A 21,761-nucleotide genomic window follows, 5' to 3' on the forward strand; every position below is an offset into this window, starting at 1 on the left:
GAGCTCCCTACACAACTGCAGGCAGCTCAGTGGAACAGTCTCTTCTCCACACTTCTTTATACATATATAGCACTGTGGAGGGACTGCCGAATACAGCTCTGTGAGCTTCCTTCGTCACATGGGCTCCCTGCACTTCCTGAGCCTTGTTGTGAGCCTTCTTCCTTGTTTAGAGGGAGGGTTTTTCTAGGAGAGAGCTACACATAACTCTGGCTGTTACATATTTTCTGCCTCCTCTTCACCAGTGTTCTCTGAGCCTTGGATCTGGTGATATAGATAGCAATTCTCCTCCACTTATAGCTGAGCATTGGAACATTTTGCCACAAAAAGCCACTTACGCTCTGAAACTTGACCAGTTTTGAGTCTCTGCAATAACCACCACTTGTTACCAAAAAAAGAAAGAAAGGAAAGAAGGGAGGGAGGGAAAGAGGAAGGAAAGATGGAAGGAAGGAAGGAAGGAAGGAAGGAAGGAAGGAAGGAAGGAAGGATCGATCCCTGTTGGCATAGGCCTTGTTTGCTCCCGGAAGCTCAGACCCGAAATAATCACTCAGAAACTGTATTAATTAAATCACTGTTTGGCCTAATTAGCTCTAGCTTTTTATTGGCTATTTCTTAGGTCTTAAATTAACCCATTTCTATTCTTTTATATTTTGCTATGAGGCTTATGACCTACCAGCGAGGTTCTGGTACCTCGCTCATGTCTTTCTTGGTCTTTCTCATGTCTTTCTCCTCTGGCTGGCAGCTGCATGGCTTCTCCCTGACTCCGCCTACTCTCTCTATATCTTTTCCAGCCTGGCTATATTCTGTTAAGCCATTGGCCGAAAGCAGTTTCTTTATTCATTAACCAATGAAAACAACACATATACAGAAGGACTTCCCACACCACATCCCTTCACAACCCAAACTGACAACAGCAGATCTGTAGGTGTGGACTACAAATGTTTAGAAGACAGTATGACAGACATACCACTTCTGTTTATTCAAAGAGTGCAGTGGACTGTCCACTGGAATCTGTGACTTCAGCAGCTACACATTTGGTCCTGGCTTGCAGATCAGATGGCATCCTTTCCTGCAGAGCAAGCCTTAAATCCAATCAGATAGCAGCTGTTAGCACCCATAACTATTGTACCGTTATTGTACCAAAGAGTACATCTTGTCTAGTATGGTAGTACTGTAGGTCTGTGGGACACTGTAGGGTTAGCATTATATAATGAGATCTTGCTGTGAGACTGTCTAGGATCTTTGACCATCCACTGCCGTCTATTCCAAACGCCTATTCCAACTGCCCATTGTTCCTGAGATTCAGCAGCTAAGGGAACACTAACAGGAAACATTAGTGAGTGTTATGATTCTGGTGGCACAACCCTAGCAGGTCCCCTGGCAGGTGGGAGACAGACAGATACACCATGCAGAGAAAGAACTTGGGTATAGACTTTATTTAGTGGGTACTGGAAAGGGTATAAGGGTAAGGGGTATGGAGGAGAGAGGAAAAGGGGGAGAGAGAGATAGAGGAACAAAGAAAGAGAAGAAAGAGAGAAAAGGGAAGGGAGAGGCAGATACTACCTCTTTAGAAGAAGGATGGAGAGAGATGAAGAGAGCGGTGGGAAGGGGAAGATGGGGGGCTTGTTTGTTAAAGGGACAGGGTGCCCAGGAGACAGGGCAGACCAGCAGATTTGTTATTACAACATTCCCACCTTTCTCTTATAATAAAAGGGCAAGGAGTTAGGCATGAGGGCACAAGTTCTCAAGACTGCTTCCTGCTTATTTGTGGGTGTCAGAGTCTTGGGGAACCTGAGAAAGCTTGGATTCTGGTGATGAGGTAGCTGGTTGCTTCACTCCTGTCCAGAATTTATGGTGGGGAACTGTCCAGTGTCTCTTGGACCCGGCAAGGTGTTGGCAGAGCAGAGGACAAGGTTAAGTTTAGGCAAAAAAAATTTTTCCTTAGGTCCTGGTAGTTAAGGAGGAGGGTGTCAGGACCAGGGAATTGAGAGAAGTGTATCTGACCTGTTTAAAGTGGGTCCTTCAGTTCGGCTCCCTGAAACTCACAGGAATTCTTTGACTTTGTAAAACGTAAGTTTTAGACACATACATTGTATAAACAGTAACATTCTTATGCCAGAATGACTGTGACAGATGTTTTTGTACAATGATAAGTATCCTTAGAAAATGACCAAAGAGAATTTAAAATCTTTATCTTGCAGCAGTGGTAGTACTCTGCCAGAATTAGATTAATAGCTTATCATCATTTGTTGATAATGTTAAGACATGAATGACAACATATGAGAGAGAGAAATCTGATAACTTGCTTTTGTCCTTGGACCTTTATGACTTGCAGGTACACACCTTAGTAACTTACCTTTGTATATCTTAAACCATCTTTTATTTAGAACATGGTAAGAAGTTAGTCTTTCCCACCTGTCCTGCACACTGTCCTGGCAGCCACACCTTCCTTCTTCAGGGAACTGTTGCTCAGGTGTCAAGCACCAGATTCAGCTTCTTTCCTTTTCCTTCAGAACTCAATCTATGTCTTCCCAAATCTGTCTTCAGGGGATAGACCAGGCCCTTTTGTCTGCCTTGCCTTTTTCTCATCTTAATTGCTTTGGTACTTTGCAAACCAGATTTACATGCTCCTGTGAGTCATTAAGATATACATTCCAGAGCTTCTCCTACCTCATAAAGATGGGTAAAACCATGAAGTTCCATGACAGCCGAAGGTCCCTGATGGATCAGCCTTCTTAACTCTCCCGTGAACACAGCTCTATCTATCTGATCCACTGAACTAGACATCGAGCACCGCCTGTCACATACCCAATTCCCTGCATAATGTCTGTCCCTCGGTATTGTTCTCTAGTACCTGATGCCCATGGAGACCTCAGCTGGTAATAACCAGATTCCTCAGGACTCTGTCAGGCCAGTCCCTCATGGCTGTACGCTATGCGGCCTTCGTAGTTGTGTAGCCCAGCTTCTCTGCCTCCACAGCCCCAGACAACCTCATCCTCTTGTGTGTCCCACAGCCTCCCTCACATATAAGAAGCAAGGGACTCATAAAGAATAGTTTAGCTGGCCATGGTGGCAGACCTGTTAGCCCAATACTCAGAAGATGGAGCAAGGGGACCACTATTTTGAAGCCAGCACTGACTACAGAGTGAGACTTTGTCCCAAAAGGAGAGAAAGGTGGTAGGAATGAAGCCCAGTCGGTAGAGTCCTGGAAGCCCTGGACTCCGATCCGTAACACCATAGGAGGTCATCTTGCTGACTTTGGCAGCTTGGAACCAGGCTGGGCTACATGAAGTCCTGGAGGGAGAGGGAGAGAGGTATGGGGGAGTGGGGGCGGGGAGAGACCAAGGGCAGGCACTGCTCTGTGTCACTCACAGTCAGTGCTTTCCTCAGCTGCGCCTCAAGCAGCTGCACCGGAGGTTGTGAGCAGCTGGCCTCCCTGCGTTGGCCCTTCTCATGCAATGGCATCTCCCACAGAGGGCCTGCATTGACTTTGCCATCAGTGCCAAGCCGCTGACTAGGCACATGCCCCAGAACAAGCAGAGCTTCCAGTATCGAATGTGGCAGTTCGTGGTGTCCCCACCCTTTGAGTACACCATCATGGCGATGATCGCTCTCAACACCATCGTGCTAATGATGAAGGTGAGTGAGCCCCCATCCTCCTAATGTAAGACCCTTGTGCAGCATCCCAGCCAGACCACACTCCGCTGCCTCTGAGCCTTCCTACTGTTCTCTCTGCCAGCCACACTGTTCCCACCACACTGCCTGGCCAGCTCCTCCCTTCCTCCTAGAAACCGTGAACTAGGTCTGGAGCTGGTCTCCACAGCTCTCCAGAAACTGTGGACTAGGTCTGGGGCTGATCTCTGCAGCTCTCCAGAAACTGTGGACTAGGTCTTCGGCTGGTCTCCACAGCTCTCCAGAAACCGTGGACTAGGTCTGGGGCTGGTCTCCGCAGCTCTCCAGAAACCATGGACTAGGTCTGGGGCTGGTCTCCGCAGCTCTCCACAAACTGTGGACTAGGTCTGGGGCTGGTCTCCGCAGCTCTCTGGCCTTCCCTCACTTGCTTCAGTCTCCCTGTGGCTGCACACGCCATGGCCCACCTGTCTCTGGTCTTTGGTAAGTCAGATGCCTGGCTCCCTAGGGCTCAGTGGGGGCCTCATGGAGAAGAGTAGACACCCTCCTCAAATGTTTGCTGGGTGGAACATGGGAATAGGTCGGGGATGGAGGCTTCTGGAGTTTCAAGGCCCCCAGCCACTCACTGGGGGATTCTAGGCAGGGGTACTACCTGTGAGCCATACTCCCAGGCCTCACTGAGAGATCCTAGGCCATCACTGTACCACTGAGGCCACACTTCCCGGCCTCCTCTCTCTTTTTAAATGTTTGTATTCTTTGACTAGTAGAGCACTGGAGGTTCCCAATAAACAGCAGTGGTGCCAACCAGGAGGCTCAGCCAACACAGTAGCACATGTCTGTCATCCAGACATGTTAGAGGCTGGGACGGGGGGCTCATGAATACAGGACTGCATGGCCAACTCAGTACAACCCTGTCTCAAAAGTAAAACTATATAATGCTGGGTGGTGGTGACTTGGGAAGCAGAGGCAGGTGAATCTCTGTGAGTTCAAGGTCAGACTGGTCTACGGAGAGAGAGTTCCAGAACAGTGAGGGCTACACAGAGAAACCCTGTCTCCAAAACCAAAAAACAAAACAAAAATAAAAATATAAAGAGCTGGCAAGATGGCTCAGTAATTAAGGCACTTGCACCAAACCTGAGTTTGATCCCCAGAACCCATATGGTGGAAGGAAAGAACCAACTCCTACAAGCTGTCCTCGGACCTCCACATATATGCATGTGTTCATACATACATAATAAGTAATATATAATTAAAAATAAGATGGGGGTGGCACATGCCTGTAATCCCAGCACTTGGGAAGGCAGAGGCAGGCAGATCTCTGTGAGTTTGAGGCCAGCCTGGTCTACAGAGCAAGTTCCAGGACAGAGAAACCCTGTTTCGAAAAACCAAAAAAAAAAAAAAAATGTGGCTCAGTGGTAGATAGGCCCTAGACTCCATACTAACCCAAACCAATAAATACAAAATGGAGGGGTCTAGATGGATCAGTCTTTAAGAGTCCTAACTGCCTTTTATGAGGATCTCAGTTTGGTTCCTGGTACCTATGCAGGGCAGCTCGCAACTGCCTGTACTCCAGCTCTAGAGGGCCTGTAGACTCTCTGGCCTCCAGGCATTCACACACATAATGCACACACACACACACACACACACACATAATGCACACACACACATAATGCACACACACGAACATACATGCCTGTAGCTGTAGATAAACACCAAAGTCCATACAAAAACCTTTTTAATTGACAGGAAAGTTTGGCTACATTATCATTGAGATGTTTTCTGGTAAATAAATAAATACTCAGCATATCGGAGATAAAAATCACCACAAATAAAGACTGCTCCGTGGCTTGTGGCTCGTGGCTCATGTGTTTCTGCAGCACTTGGGAGGCTGAGCTAGGATCATCACCATGATTCTACGGCCAGCCTGTGCTAGGCTGAGACCCTGTCTCGTCACTCAAGGCTTTGCTGAGCTGTGTCCTCTCTGAGCTCTCAGGTCGGACCTGCAGCCACTGACTTCTCTGCTTCTCTGCTTTCCTCTTCATCTAGTTCTACGGAGCCTCTGTAGCCTACGAGAACGCCCTTCGAGTGTTCAACATCGTCTTCACCTCCCTCTTCTCTCTCGAGTGTGTGCTGAAAGTCATGGCGTTTGGGATTTTGGTATGTGGGGCCTGCGGGTAATGGCAGTGGAACACATAGGGCCCAGGGTGTCGGAGGTGGTTGGTGTGTGCACTGGGCCCCATGACCTGGTCCCCAGTGAAGCCCATGCCCAATCTGCACAGCTTTGTACTGACCTAGAAATAAATACCAGGAAGACCCAATCCAGGGTCTTTACCAGGGGCTAGTGGTCTATGTATTCATCTGTCCTCCAGATGACCCGGGTCTGGGATACTGAGGTCAGGAAACCACGAACACAGAGGACAAATCTCTAGTCACACAGGTCTGCTGGAGCACCCATGTCACCCCAGTACTTGGAAGACTGAGGCAGGAGACTCCGGAATTCAAGGAAGCCTGGGGCAAAGTAAGACATGTCAGAAGTAAAGACAGAAAAGAAGGAAGGGAGGCAGGAAAAGAAAGAGACAAAACAGTTTTGACCATAACCCAGCAGATCTCGCACCACAATGAGCAGACACCAGAGTGGGATTCTCAGGACCCAGCCCACTGTTGTTTCTCTTTCATCTGGATTTTTAAATCAATTTTATTTATGTGTATTAGTGTTTTGCCTGCATGTGTTTGTGTATCACATGAGGGCTTGGTGTCCTTGGAAACCAGAGAAGTCAGCAAGTCCCCCGAGAGTAGAATCACCGACAGTTGTGAGCTGTCACGTGGATACAGTAATTGAGCCCAGGTCCTCTAGAAGAGCAGCCAGCGCTCCTAACTGCTGAGCTGTCTCTGTTCCCTGACAGAGTTTCACTGAGTTAAACTGAAAGCTTTCAGGTTGAAAGCTGAGAGATGGCCCAGTCAATAAAGTGCTGTCCACGAAAGCATGAAAAATTCAGTCCCTAGAGCCCTATTTAAAAAGCTAGGTATGGGGGCTGGAGAGATGGCTCAGTGGTTAAGGGCATTGCTTGCTCTTCCAAAGGTCCTGAGTTCAATTCCCGGCAACCACATGGTGGCTCACAACCATCTGTAATGAGGTCTAAGGTCTGGTGCCCTCTTCTGACCTGAAGGCATACACGCAGACAGAATACTGTATACATAATAAATAAATAAATATTTAAAAAAAAAAAAGCTAGGTATGGTACCCGTGATCCTTGCTCTGGGGAAGGAGAGGGTTGAGGACCCTGCAGCTCCCTGTCCTAACAACTAAACCTAATTGATAATCCTCCACCTTGTCTCAAAGGTGACAGACAACATTCCTAAATATTACTCTTGGGTGTGTGCCCTGGCCTACACGCACACAATATATACATGTGCATACACACTAACATGCACACATACACACATAACATGAAAACAAAACTCCCAGACTGGCCTTGCCGGCTTCGAACTTGCAATTCCTGTGTGTCAGCCTCCCAAGGGCTTCGATGACAGGCTTGTGCTATCAGTCAAGGATATGCATAGTCTTAATCTAAGGCACTCAGATCCCCAAGGGAACTGATGAGTAGGTGAGGGAGGAGCTGTGGACGTAGATGGGGAAATACCAAACCCTTGTTTTCAGCAGCTGCTGACTGAGCTAGAGTGCTTGCTTCCACCTGGCTGTGTTAGTTCCCCGTTGCTGTGACAAAATACCTGATATATCTAACTTATTAAGCCGGGAAGGTTTATCTTTGGTTCACAGTATCAGAGGTTAGCCCGTGTCATTTCAGCCCTATTGCCTTTGGGCCTGTGGGAGCCCGCAATAGAGCAGGATGTCCACTTCATGGCAGTGGGAAGCCAAGAGCAAGGGACAAGAGCTGGCTTGTCCCAGTGGCCTGCTTCCCTCCCACAAGAATCTAGCACCTCCCAATAGCACTGGCTACCTAGCCTCTACCCGTAGGTCTCTGGCACAGCCCCTACCAAATGCATGCTGTGTTCCTAATAGCATCCATTTGACACAGAAATATTAGGTGTTTTTAAACCAGGGCTGGTAGCATGTACCTGTAACCTCAGCACTGAAGGCTGCATTGGGAGGATTACAGGTTCAAAACCAGCCTGGTTCACACAGATAGCAAGACAAAGCCTAAAAACTCAGCATTTTTATAGGGCTTTAGAGGGCTCACAGATACCTTGAAATTCAGCTTGTGCTAATTGTTTCAGAACTCAGTTAGCTAGGCTTTGAGATACATACTGTTCTTGAGAGACAGTAAGGTCGGGAGCTTAAGGCCAGCCTGAACTACATGAAACCCTGTCATCCCCCAAAAGAAAACTATTATGCACAGCCAGTGAGGTGGTGCTCATCCTTAATCCCAGCACCCTGAAGGCAAAGGCAAGGGGGAATCTCTGAATTTGAGAGCAGCCTGGTCTACACAGCGAGCTCCAGGCCAACCTGATCTATACAGTGAGCCCCGGGCCAGCCTGGTTCAGTGAGAGTCAGAGCTAAGTAGTGAACCACTGTCTTACTGTCTTAAAAATAAAAAAGGCAGCAGCGGGGGGGGGGGGTGGTAGAGGGGAAGAGCTTTCAGCTTACAACCCACCCCTCCCCCAGTCGGAGCTCACACTGCCTGTGACCTCACTTCCCTTCATTAGGCCCCCACTTCTTAAGTTTACACCACCTTCCATGGCAGCACAAGTGAATGACCCAGCCTCCTGCCCTCAGGGACTCTTACGGAATCCATACCTCTGTAGCATGCAGTTGTTGCATTGTGTTGAGGGACTTCTTAAGAACAACCATAGTGCATGTGAACTGCCTACACATTGTCACTTGGTCCAATCCTCTGGGAGGACAGAGTCCTTCCCTTAACTTACTGAGGTGCTTGCGGGCTTTAGCACCAGAAAAACCTGGCCTCAGAGTCTGCCCCTTTCCCCAGGGGGTGTCACCTGATTACAGTTAGAAGGGGTCACTCCTTCTGCAGAGTCTCTGGTAGCGTCAAATGCAATGACGCGTATCAGGCTGCCCTTCTTGGGGTCACTTCCCAAATCAGTTATTTGCACTCAGTCCTTGTCTTAGGCTATTCATCCAAGGAATACCAGGAAGCTTGGTGGGGAATGAGCACTCTCCCCACCAAGGAATGGATGCTAGAAAGGGCTAAAATAAAGCTCATGGGGACTGCAGAGATGACTCAGGCAGAGCTTGCCACATGAGTTCAGACACCAGCACCCACGAAAAGACGTGTCGTGCACCCTGGCTCTGGGGACAGTTCCTGGGGTGCACTAGCCAAATAGCCTAGCTAGCTCCAGATCAGTGAGAACCCCTGTCTCAAAGACACCCTTGATTGACGTCTGGCCTGTGACATCCACAGGTGTGGCCCAAATCCACATGTGTGCATACGTGTACACACACACACATACAGCAGCACATGGGCAAATGTCTCAAAGTTGGAGTGTTCCAAACCCACCTCCAGCACTTCCGTGTTGTTAGGTAACAGCCCCAAAACTTAGTTTTCTGTTGTTTTTATATATTCCACTGTAGCCCAGGCTGGTCTCAAACTCTCAAGTTCCCTGCCTCAGACTTCCGAGTACTGGAGCTCACGGGCGGCAGCAGCATTCTAGCCCAGCCCTCTTTTGCAGCGTTTGTTTTCTTTTGTTTTGGTCTTTTTTGAGACAAGGTCTCTCTGTGTAGCCCTGAGTGGATTGAAACTACCTCTGCCTCCAGAGTTCTGGAATTAAAGGCATGCACCATCACAGCTGGCTTCAAACTTGTATTTTTAAATGAGTATTCCCAGAAGGCTCCATAAGGCACAACCTGAGCAATGGGGCCCTGAGCTGTGTGCCCGCTAGGCGTCTGCAGGCAGATAGCACAATCGAGAAGTCCCATGGCTCCTGTGGGGTGTGCTGCACAGGAGAGTGGTGGAGAATGAGTCTCAGTGGTCACAGGAAGTTGTCAGCTCCCAGTTAACCCAACATGGGTTCAAGTCCTTTCCAACTGAGTGGACACCACCCAATCCCTCCTTATCTTTGCACTGGTTGGCACTTCTGAAACCACAGCTGGAGCATTGGCCTCCTGCAACTGAGAGGAGCTGCCTTCTTCTCAGCCAGTCTTCCACAGTGCTAGGGTTGAGGCTTCACAGCCTTTTACAGAAAACTAGAAATTCCTCATGTGACATTCAGGTGACAGATCCTTAGCTTAGTAAGATCAGTGGCCAGACACCTAGAAGTTGTCTTCGTTGAGTCTTCCTCAGAAGCCGAGTCTGAGGTGAGGATTTAATGCAGGGAACCTACTTGGGAGGTGACTCCCGAAATGGGCAGGAGAGGAGAGGAGTCAAGGACAAGGACTCCACTGCCCCCTGTGGAAAGTGTCTCAATTGGGCAGTGCCTGAGGCGCCATTCCACCTGAGGCCTCCAGGTGGCAGCAGAGAGCACAGTTGACTGCACTGATCTCAGGCGGGAGGTGGAGTATTGAGCACCCAGGGGCTATCTATTAATTAGGAACTTCTGCCAGGCCCTGACCATGGAGAAGTAAAGAAAGCCCGTGATGGTATAGGAGGGCAAGGGTAGGCCCAAATACCAGAAGTGCCATGGGGACCTGAATTCCCTCCAGGCAAGTGTACCCAGCACTCACCTGCTGAGCATCTCCTGCTATCACTGCCAGTCCTTGCCTTGCTCTGTGCACATTCACGAGCTGATGACCTGGAACTCCGGAGCTTTCCCAGTGAGGAGAGGAGGAAGGACGGCCTGAAGGCCAAGGGAAAAGTTACTCACATGGAGTTTTTTGTTGGAGCAGAGGTCTCTGGAGATTTGAGTCTCTGACTGTCACCAGAGAACACAGAATAAGAGTTCAGCCTGTGATGCCCCTCTTGAGCCAGTACACAGCTGGGACATGGGTCAGTCAGGAGCGGTCACAGGGACACACATGCCCCAAATCTGAGGCTGCTATCAACAGAGGCTTCTGTTTCACTCATCAGGGAGGAGTTTTGCCTCCTAGTTACTTGGGAATCCAGCCACCACCTGGAATAGTCAGCAGGCATAGGGTTAGGAGAGTCTGGAGTCAGGGCCAGGAAGATGGGTGTCGTCTGTAAACTGTGCAAGCATGGGTCCTGAGTTTGATCCCGAGCACCACATGGAGCCCCCACACCCCCACAGCTGCCTTAGCTCCAACTCCAGGGAGTCAGACACCAACATACACACATGATAATTCACCTTTTAAAAGTCATTTAAAAGCCACGCGTGGTGGTGCACATCTGTAATGAGGGAGGCAGAGTCAGGAGGATCCCTGGGGCTCCCTGGCCGGCCAGCCTAACTGAATCAGTGAGCTCCAGATGAGCAAGAGACCCTGTGTCAAAAAAACAAGATGGATGTCTCTCAAGGAACAATGCCTAACTTGACCTTTAGCCTCCACTAGCCTCCACACCCATGGGTGTGTGCAAGAGGGGAGGAGAGAGGGAGGGAGGGAGAGAGAAGCAGAGATTGAGGATCGCTTACTGGTCACCACTTCGAGTGTCTTTGAGGAATTCAGTGATGTCCTGGGGGCTTGACGAGCAGAGGCAGGTCCCCACATCCCCTCTGGGGCAAGCTGTCAAAGATCAGGACTCGGGAACAGAGGGTTCCATGACATGGAGTCACTCTCCACACCTCTGTCCTGCCCTCACATGCCCCTTCTGGCCTTGGGGAGTGAGGGCACAGAGACCTCTGTTAGCATTTCTGTCTTGTGGGTTCCTATTTCAGAATTATTTCCGTGATGCCTGGAACATCTTCGACTTTGTGACTGTTCTGGGCAGCATCACAGACATCCTCGTCACCGAGTTTGGGGTAAGTCTCCTACCAGCTTCTTTCTGGGTGACTCAGGCTGGAGTAGTGGGCGGTGGCAGGAAGGGTGTCCAGAAGCAGCAGGTCCGGGGGGCACAGTGGGCTATGATCAGAGCTGGGCTTCAGGTGCACAGCGTGAAATGGGAAATGGGTGTGGAGTTGCCTGGGTGATGGTTTTGGGGTGCACAGATAGTCCCTTAAGGTCTCAATGAGGGGAGATGGGTGTGTCCAAAGCCAGGACATAGGCCAGGAATGAGCAGTGTGCTTCCCTGCCTGATGGTTGGTGAATGACGGATAAAGAGTGTGACTTAGGACAAGCAATACAGTTCACTACTTTGAGAATTCATACATTTATTAAAGGCAAATAGAACTGAGCTACTGCTCCAAATGGGTCACACGGTTGGGTTCCACTGCCCCCTGCTGGCCATAATGGGAATGGCACTATCAAGGCCTTAGAGTAGTTCCTGGAATACAGCCCTCCCCCAGCCCCAGGGATTCCAAATAGGGCTCTCAGGACACATTGTCCTTACCCCTTTTCAAGTAAATTCAGGGTCGCAGAGTTCTCCTCCAAGATCTTGTCCTTGTCCATGAGCCAGTAAGCTCAGGCTTGGAACCCCTCAGGAGACTAAGTAGGAGATCCAGGGACCATCAATGCCCAGGGCCAATTGTGGGGTGGGTTCTGCCTCCAATGACAATGGGAATAATAATAACCGGACGGGAGTGTGACACAGCAGCAGAGTGTTGGCTTGACCTGTGTAAGACCCCAGATTGGTCTCCTCACCCCATAACAATATTCAAAAACAAAAAACACATTGAGAATATTGTACCAAACACCTCATATGAACTGACTCCCATTGAAGGTCTGGGCTCAGAGCAGAGAAGAATTGTCTCAAAGGGTTGGACTGGAGGAATGATGAGCGAGAACACTGTCCAGGGGAGGCATTCGAGGACACCCAAATGCCCAGTCACCCAGTGAAACACCATGCCGAAGTGGGAAGGGCTGGAGCAGACCAGAGTAGCAGCCAGCAAAGCACAGTGGGGAGAGGCCCTGTCTCCCTCGTCCTCTCCCACCAGTGCCCCTTGCTGACCTAGAAGAAATGGGGGAAGGAAAGAAGTCCTGCATGGGACGGATGGGAGTGAGCTGTCTCAGTCCACATAGCAGGAAACTGACCCCAGCAGCAGGAGACCAGAGGTCACCCAAGACTTGATTGATTCCTGCCAGCTCTGGAAACCCCAGAACAGACTCAACCATTTTCCCACTTCTGTAAGGCTGGCACTTCTAGGGTCTTCAGAAGGGAGAGTCAGGGCAGCCTTGAGATGGTGTCCCTCTAGGGCCTTCAGGAGGGAGGGTGAGGACAGCCTTGAGCGATATCCCTGTGGTTTAGAGGTTGGGAGGAGATTCTGCACCCCAGCAGAGCAGGTGGAAGGAGCTGGGTGAAACTTGGAGTTGCCAATAAGACATCCTTAGGATTCATCCTGACTGCTTTCTCTAGCAAGTAGGATGGTGACACACAGAAGTCAATTCAGAGACACTAGACCATTATAATAGCCAAACAGCCCTCCCAACCACCCAGTTGGCTCTTGTCAGATCATCTCTTAAGCAGCAGGGTAAACTCATCAATTCCACACATGACTTGCGCAGACACATATTGAGCACCTGCTGTTTCTAGCGGCGCTATAGGTGCTAGAGACAGAGCAAAAAGAGCAAGACAAAGCAGCATGCACACAGAGTGCCTGCCGCAGAGGGCTTCTGCTGTAGAGGGAGAATAGATAATAACAGTTAGGGGCCATCAGGAGGGCTCCAGGGTTAAGGTGCGCTCGCCACCAAGCCTGACTACCTGACTTAAATTACTTTCTACTGATGTGAGGAGACACCGTAACCAAGGCAACTGTAAAAGAGACATTTAATTGAGGGCTTACGGCTCCAGAAGTAGAGTTCACGATCATCGTGGAGGAAGCACGGGAGCAGCACACAGACACAGAGCTGGAGACATAGCCGAGAACGTACATGAGGCACACAGAGGGAAGGGAGCAGGAGCTGCCTAGGAAGGACATGGACTTTTGAAACCGCAACCGCCCCCAACCTGGCAATACACCTCCTCCAACAAGGCCACCCTTCCTAATCCTTTTCAAACAGTCCCACCAACTGGAAACCAAGTATTCAAATATATGAGCCAATGGGAGCCATTCTCATTCAAAACTAAGTTACCGAAGTTCAATCCCTGGGACCCACAAAGGCACACAAAATAATAACTTTAATTTTAAAAAATTAAAGGAAGTGGGCTAGAAGTGCAATTAAATGGTAGAGCCCCTGCCTACAATCCTACAGTGAGGGTTAGGGGCATGGCAGAGCACATGCCTCAGATCCTTCCCCACCCACCGGTGAGGGTCTGGGTGTGTGGCTCAATGGTAGAGCTCTGGGTTTGCTTGTGGGAGACCCTGCACCTAGCCACAGTAGTACACACACACAAAAGTCAACCTTCTGAAGTGCTTGGCACAAAACCTGCCACAAAATTCGGTTCCCAGTGGCTATTATTATTACCATTGTTATTGTCTCCATGTGTCTGCTTTGGTGCAGTGAAGCTGCCCTAAGACACCATCGTTTTGAGGGGAAGATGTTGGATAGGCATATGACCTGTCCTCACCCTGCATTAGGTGCTGGTAGCCCCTGTCTGGGACCCAGGTAAGGCCACTATCCTTAAGGCTAGAGCCAAGCTGAGCTAGGAGAGCAGGAAGGCAGTTAGTTCCCTCTGGGTAGAGAGGCTAAGATGCTAGCACAGCCCTGGGCTTTACTGTCCTGCCCAAATCTGGCTGGGGGCGGGTTTGCCCATGCGCGATGGATAATGACTGTGTTTCTTGTCTTGTCTCTTTCCATGCCTGCTGTTTAAACTGTATATTGGCTCAACGCCGTCTGAAAAACTCATCCAATCAAAATGCACTATGAAATCCATTTGTTCACCCATGACGTGGTCTGTGTGTCCATACACCAATGACTTACCTCCCAACCCACCGCCACCGCCACCGCCACCGCCACCCCACTCCCCGCCCGGAACCGAAACCCATTGGTTTTTGGCACTGGTTACAAATCCACCTAAAAAATTAAATTTTAAAACCAAAACAAAACGCTGAATCGCCTCCCCAACTGCCCCCGCCCGCCCGCTCCCCCTCCATCTTCAACATCTGCATCTAGAATCCGGTTGGTGTTACCTCTTTCTGAAGTGTAAATGCCTTACATTAACTGTGACTGCACTGCATGCCCCGCCTACCCCGCCTCTGTCCGTCTCTTGCCCTCTCCTCCCCTTTCCTAGAACTCCCTCTGGTTGGTTTTTTATTGGACTCTGGATTGGGCTTTGGCTCCAAAGGGTTGTGTCCTTGCCAAAAAAGGAATGTTCTCCCTCCTCTAGGACCCCAGGGTGTGACCCTTCTCCACCCCACTCACATCCCTTAACTCTGAACCATCCCAGAGCTGACACAGTGGTGGCGCGGAACTGTGATCTCAGAGTTCAGGAAGTTAAGGCTAGAAGATTGCTGCTTGAGGCCAGCTTGTTCTACATAGCACGTTTCAGTCCCGCCAGAGCTACAGTAGCCCCGTCCCAGATTTAATAAAAAAATTAAAAAAAAGCTGGGCGGTTGTGGCACACACCTTTAATCCCAGCACTTGGGAGGCAGAGGCAGGTGGATCTCTGAGTCCAGGGCCAGCCTGGTCTACAGAGCAAGCTCCAGAATAGGCTCCAAAGCTACAAAGAAACTATAAAATCCTGCTGGGGGGAGGAGTGGCATATGAATCAGCAAAGACATCTAATATTAACCTCAGGATCGCAGCGTGCATGTGTATCCCACACACATAGCCCCGTGTGTGCTCCGCGTCTACTCCCACCACATTTCCTGCCCTTCACAACCCTTAGTAGCTGTGATTCCCCATCCCTGCCAGTCTGCCGACCTCCATGGAGACACACTGAAGGACCTCCAGTGGCGTGCCCGCAGTAAACACGCATTCATGCACAGACACCAGTGGGGCCCTGTTAGCTGCCACTGACAAAGGAGCACGCTGTAGCCCCCATTGCCATTCTGCTTGGCTACTGTGAAGTAGGAGGAGGTGGACTTTGGTCCTACAACCGTGATTTGACTTGAAACTGTAACTGCACTGCTGGAAGAATAGGCAGCATTAGCAAGGCATTCTGGGCCCCCAGCCCTGTGGCCAGGAAGAGTATGCATAGGTCAGGGTCTGCAAGTGAGAGGATTTGGATACAGCAGAGAGACAGGCTGGTTCAGAAAGACAAAGGGACTGGGCATCTAGGCTTCATCCTGAGCAGTGAACAGATCTGGAGGATCTGAATCGGGCACTTCTGGGACAGACTGGACAAGATTGCCAGGAAGCCAAGGGAGGTAGAGGTGGCAGGAGAGCCCTGTGCAGGGCCCGGGGAGGGGTAGAGCTGGGTGTCTTTGGGAAGCTAGCGATGGAAGTTAGGATTGGGAGGAGACCAGGGCTATGGGGAGAACACCTCTAGCCAGTCTGAGGCACTCTTTGGATGCCCCTGAAGAACCCCAGTTAGGGGCCTGGGGCCTGAGGGAAGGCACATGGCAGGTAGTGAGGACTTGGAATATGGAGTACGTGGTGCCCATGTCTTTTGCAAACCCAAGGGACACCTGCCCTTGAGCTTGTCACTGGAAGGGAACACAAGGTCCAGGATACCCCACACACCTGAGCCTGCATCCTCCGCTGCTGCTCAGCCTGGAGCACAGGGTGGAGTTTGTGTAGAAAGGACTCCCTTGGGAATTCTGTGTGCTATCAGGACTCCATGCAGACCCAGGAAGAACTGGAGGAGCAGATGAGGCCTAAGACCCCTGACTTCTCCAGTCCCTACCCCTCCTCCCTCATGTGTGAGCATGCTCAGCAGCTGCCAGATCCCTGCTTCTGCATGTGCCAGTTCGCCCCCAAGCTGCTCCTGAGAACCCCTGCCTCTGCATGTTTGGCCGAGCCCACATGTTATGATCTGCCCCGTTGAAGGGATGGCTTGTTCTCTGGAGGGTTGAGGGGACAGGTTAGGAATACTTCTTGATTAGTGGTCCCATCCCCAGCGGAACTGGTGGCCAGGCAGGACTAGGCATCAGGTCAGTGGGGCACGGTGGGTGACTCTTAGCTAGGTCTGCAGGCTCACAGTGGTTAGACCCAACAGTGTCCTAATGTAGGAGCCCAAGGTTTATTCCCCATCCCAGAAGTCCTAGGGACAAGTTGTTTATCCCAGAGGCCTCTTACCAGCCTCAGAAATTCTTCAAACTCCAGTCACTGCCTCTCAGCTTCCAAGCCAGAGCTAGCTCAAGGCACAGTTTCAACAACGAGAAGCCTCTGGGAGGCAGGTTAAACACATCATTCACTGCCCGGAAAACAGAGAGATGCCCGCTGTAATCCCAGCATTTGGGAGTCAGAGGCAGGAAGACCTCAAATTTCAAGATCAGCCTGGGTGATAGCATAACCCTGTTGCAATAAAGAAATGATCCATTGTGCAAATAGGAACTTGTCAACAACAGGAAGGAAGCTGTTGTCAAAGCCACTCACTTCCACAAGCAAGCACCTTTTGTCATTAGCCCTCATTCGGGCTTGCCTCATGACCTGTATCCAGGATGCCTACAATCCTTAGACTGGGGCACCAGGAAGCCTCTGGCCCTCCTGCCTCCAGGTAGTGACCACTACATGGTCCCCAGGCAGAAAACTCAAATGCTCTGTGTGCCAGTGATCCAAGAGATTAGGAAACTGGAGAGCATGGAGCTGGACTCCAGGGCTCAGCTATGAGAGGCTTGGGGAGCCAAAAAGCCAGAATGGTGGGCAAATCTGATTTTTAAAATTAGTCACTTATTAAAAAAAAAAGGCTCAGGCCCAACAAAGTACTTTCATTGGCTATATTGGGTCACTTCCCACCAGCCTCACCTGAAGCCCCTTGGAGAGTCCTGGGCATTGCCCACAGTTTCCAGCCAGTCTCTCCCCAATTACAGCCTGGGTGGGAGGCCGCAGAGGCAGCGACTAGACCTGGGTTTGGAGGACAGGAAGGGTCCATTTAGGGAAATCCTGGGACCAAGGATAGCTTCATCCCCCACCTCCCAGCACTGGCCCCTTGGTGGGCTCTGGGCTGATCAGAGCTCACTGGCCCCGGGAGCTGAGACCTTCCTGCTTCCCGCAGGCCTGGTCCTGAGACACCACCCAGCCCCAGAAGCTGAGAAGCCATCCCTGAGAGGGGGGAAAAGGGCCCCTAATGCATCTTCTCCGACTCAGCGGGCAGCGAGGACTCACCCTGCAGCCGAACAGCCCCAGCTCCCTCCCGTCCTCCCCATTCCCGCTCGCCAAGGGGGTAAGAAAAGATGCCCTTCCGCTTCTCCCCATTGGCTCCAGCCGCTCCTCCTCTGGGCCTTGGGGTGAGGTCAGGGCGGGCAGGAGCGGGTGGGTAGCTCGGCAGGGCAGGGCAGGGCAGGGTGCCCGGTGAGTCCCAGGACAGATGCATTTCTGGCCCCGAGCGTAACATGCCTCGGAACCGCACTTGCCCCCTAGGCCTGCGTGTGCTGGCGCCCTTCCCCCACCCCGCCCGTGTCTATGCTTCGTACTCTTGTGCTGGGTTCTGCAACTTGACCCGCTTGTGTCCTCCCGTCTCAGTGCATTTGGTTGTTGGGAGAAATAAAAACCATCTCGATTTTTTTCCTGATTGGATGATTCGGATGTATTATTTTCTTTTCCGTACTCTTTTGTTATTTCCTTCCTGATCCTGTCCTTTTCTCCTCCTCCTCCCCTCCCCCCTACTCCCCCCCCCAACTTGTGAGTGGGCCTGGCTGGGTGGGCTTAAGCTTTTGAGTTGATATCTCTTCCTTCCCTACCCGCCTCCCCTACCCCCCCTTTTTTATGTCCCCCCTGCTCTATTGCATTAACAGTGCTTTCTCTCCTCTCCCTCCTGACTTGGGGTGTGGCTTGCTTTTTTTCCTATTGGTTGGCTTCATGTAGGGGCCTCTGTGAGTGTTGACTACTCTAAGCTCCTCAGGGTGGGTGGATGGTCACCTTTCTTCCTCGTCTCCTCAGAATAACTTCATCAACCTGAGCTTTCTCCGTCTCTTCCGTGCCGCCCGACTCATCAAACTCCTCCGGCAGGGTTACACCATCCGCATTCTCCTCTGGACCTTCGTGCAGTCCTTCAAGGTGAGCCAAAGCGGCTGCTCCTGCTGCTGGTCCAAGCCAGAGCAGATCCTTAACTCTGGGCGAAATGAGGAAACCAGACTGAAAGTGGTTAAAGCAGGACCCTGGGCTAACGTCTGTACCTAGTGTCTGCAGGGCCTCATCACAGACCCTAGCAGCCAGGGGCACGTGATGGCTTGACTCTGAGGACAGTCTGGGCAAGCTGTCTGGCACCCTTCCTCACCGCCTTCCTTCCCTCCAGGCCCTACCATATGTCTGTCTCTTGATCGCCATGCTCTTCTTCATCTACGCCATCATCGGGATGCAGGTGATCCCGCACCCTTGGGGTACCAGGGCTGCGGGAGGGGAGCCTGCCTCAGAGGGAGCCAGGGTCCCTGTGACCGCCCCAGTCGTCACCCTCCAACTCTCCAGGTGTTTGGCAACATCGGCATTGATGGGGAGGACGAGGACAGCGACGAGGACGAGTTCCAAATCACTGAGCACAATAACTTCCGGACCTTCTTCCAGGCGCTCATGCTCCTCTTCCGGTGAGGGGGTGGGGATCGTGCTTCTCTTTGGTTTGCATTTGAACCTGCCTTCATTCTGTGTGTTCATTGCTCTCCTGGCTGGGGATGTGGGGTGAGCTTAAGTCTGCCCAGCTGGCCTTTCCCCAGTGGCGCTCTTGGGACAAGGATCCCCAGGTTAGAAGCATAGAAGGAATGCTCCAACTGTTACCTAGTTGAATGCTCCTGACCCCCTTTTGAAGTGGGAGACTTGTGCGACCCTGTCTTACAGAAGTTGGAAACAAAGAATAATCCGTGCCCCACAAAGGAACATGCTAATGAAACAAAGCATGCAACAAGGCAAGCACATCAGATCCCAGGTAGCTTCTGTCTCTGACACAGGTAGGGGCTCTTTCATCCCATTGGGGGCAACTCTACTTCACACGCTGATGTGAGTCGCCAGTTGTGCAAAGGACAAGGAAGATCCAGAAAACATGAGCCCTTGCCAGGCTAACTACCTTCAACAGACAAAAGATGTTTCTCACAATTTACCCTCTTTGTTACATGCCTCCCCCAAACTTAGCCAGATATGTGGCCCATTAGAAGTTTCTAGTAACAGTAAACTATTGTTATTCTAGGTGATGGCTTAAGCATAGTTCACAGTGAGCAAACCTTCCTACAGAAAGGTCCCTTCACCACTTGGTTGGCCTGGCCTAGCTGGAACGTGAGCTTTTCACCTACATGGGAAGTGTTCTCTTGACCAGGAGTTTTGTCTCAACAGATATTTACTAGTTTGTCTTAGTCAGGGTTTCTATTGCTGCGAAAAAGCACCATGACCGAAAGCAAGTTGGGGAGGAAAGGGTTTATTTGGCTTTCACTTCCACATCATAGTCCATTATTGAAGGAAGTCAGGGCAGAAACCTGGAGGCAGGAGCTGACGCAGGGGCCATGTCAAGCGAACATAAAACTGTCCGGCATGCTGCTGTTTTATTATGCTCTCTGCTGAAATGGTGACCCTAGAATTATTTAGCAAATTGATCAAATACCAGGGCCCTCGAAACACTTTAGCATATGCCTTAGGGTTTGTATTGCTGAGACAAAATACCATGACCAAATAGCAAGTTGGGGAGAAAAAGGTTTATTTGGCTTATATTTCCATATCAATGTTCATCACTGAAGGAAGTCAGGACAGGAACTCAAAGCAGGAACCTCGAGGCAGGAGCTGATGCAGAGACCATGGAGGGGTGCTGCTTACTGGCTTGCTTCCCATGGCTTGCTCAGCCTGCTTTCTTATAGAACCCAGAAACCAGCCCAAGGATGGCACCACCCACAATGGGCTGGGCTTGGGCCCTCCCCCATCAATCACTAATTAAGAAAATACCTTACAACCAGATCTTATGGAGGCATTTTCACAATGGAGGTTCCCTCCTTTCAGATAGCCAGAATGTGTGTCAGACTGGCATAAAATCAGCCAGCACAGCATATCTGGTCTCTGATAAGGATGGGGCTGCTAAGAAGCACAAGGATGTTTTGGCTTTAAACCAAGAAAGAATCTGTTTGTTCTGAGCAGTGCTGGTGCACGCCTTTAATACCTGCGCTTGGGAGGCAGAATCGGGCAGATCTCTGTGAGTTCAAGGATAGCCTGGTCTACAGAGTGAGTTCCAGAACAGCCAAGGCTACACAGAGAAACCCTGCCTCAAAAAAACAAACAAACTGGAGACTGAGAGGTGGCTCAGTAGTTAAGAGGCTGTTCTTCCAGAGGGCCTGGATTCAGTGCCCTGTGCCCATATGACAGCTCACAACTGTCTGTTACTCTCAGAAATGCAAAGTACCAATGCACATAAAAATAATAAAGCATTTTAAAACAAACAAAAAATTGAAGCAGCATTTGTTTTTTGGGGTTTTGTTTTTGTTTTTGGAAACAGGGTCTCACTACATAGGTCTGGTTGTCCAGGCTGGCCTTGAACTCACAGAGATCTACCTGCTTCTGCCTCCTAAATTCTGGGATTAAAGGTGTACACCATCATGCCCTGCACAGAGTCTGGGGAGGCCAACTCCTTGCACTTTTGAGGAGATGCCAACCATTAGTCTTCTGTTTCACTTCTGACTGGGCAGTTAAGACCATGCAATTGACCAAAATCAGTCACTTTCTTTGCTTTTGTTTTTCTCCTGTCAAGCCCATTTGCGGGTCTGGTTCTCAGGGTTCACTACTTGGGCTTGAGAGGAACCTTTGGCTCCTTTAATAGTCGCTCCATCTAAGGCTTACCAGTGAGTTCTCTGGATGCCCCGAGACTCTGTCCTCTGTCCTGCGTTGACTCCTCTCTGTGGGCTGGACACTAGTTACTGTTCACCTGGTGGGTCTCCATGCTGACTCCCCATAGGTACAGAACATGTTAGAGAAGTCCCACAGTGCCCTGGAATCTAGTTAACCTTGGAGGGAAAGGAAGAAAGTCCTATCTTCTTAATCCCTCTGCCCACACCAGTACAGGCCTCCAAGCATGGCCATTGAACACTCAGAAGGTCAGTTACAGCAGTCAGGTATTTTAACTACTGTATTTTCCTGGACAAAACCAAAACACTTTTACAAGAAACATGGATTAGACATATATGTTTGTCCTTTAAGCCAGTCCTTGCGATCGTCAAGAGCAGATCAATAG

The 21,761-nt window shown here is 50.4% G+C and overlaps 1 protein-coding gene across 6 annotated transcripts in view; it reads left to right on the forward strand.

The window, feature by feature from the left end:
• Cacna1a (calcium voltage-gated channel subunit alpha1 A) overlaps positions 1-21,761 on the forward strand; it is a 231,214-nt gene that overhangs the window by 180,735 nt on the left and 28,718 nt on the right. For all 6 annotated transcript variants that reach the window (XM_087900475.1, XM_087900474.1, XM_087900473.1 and 3 more), the window contains exons 29-34: positions 3,472-3,636; positions 5,674-5,784; positions 11,368-11,451; positions 18,509-18,625; positions 18,864-18,929; positions 19,034-19,149. In XM_087900475.1, coding sequence (XP_087756601.1) covers positions 3,472-3,636; positions 5,674-5,784; positions 11,368-11,451; positions 18,509-18,625; positions 18,864-18,929; positions 19,034-19,149 — 659 coding nt within the window. The remainder of the gene's footprint in view (positions 1-3,471; positions 3,637-5,673; positions 5,785-11,367; positions 11,452-18,508; positions 18,626-18,863; positions 18,930-19,033; positions 19,150-21,761) is intronic.

This window comes from Myodes glareolus, chromosome 22 (genome assembly GCF_982192425.1).
Source record: "Myodes glareolus chromosome 22, mMyoGla1.1, whole genome shotgun sequence".
Lineage (NCBI taxonomy): Eukaryota > Metazoa > Chordata > Mammalia > Rodentia > Cricetidae > Myodes > Myodes glareolus.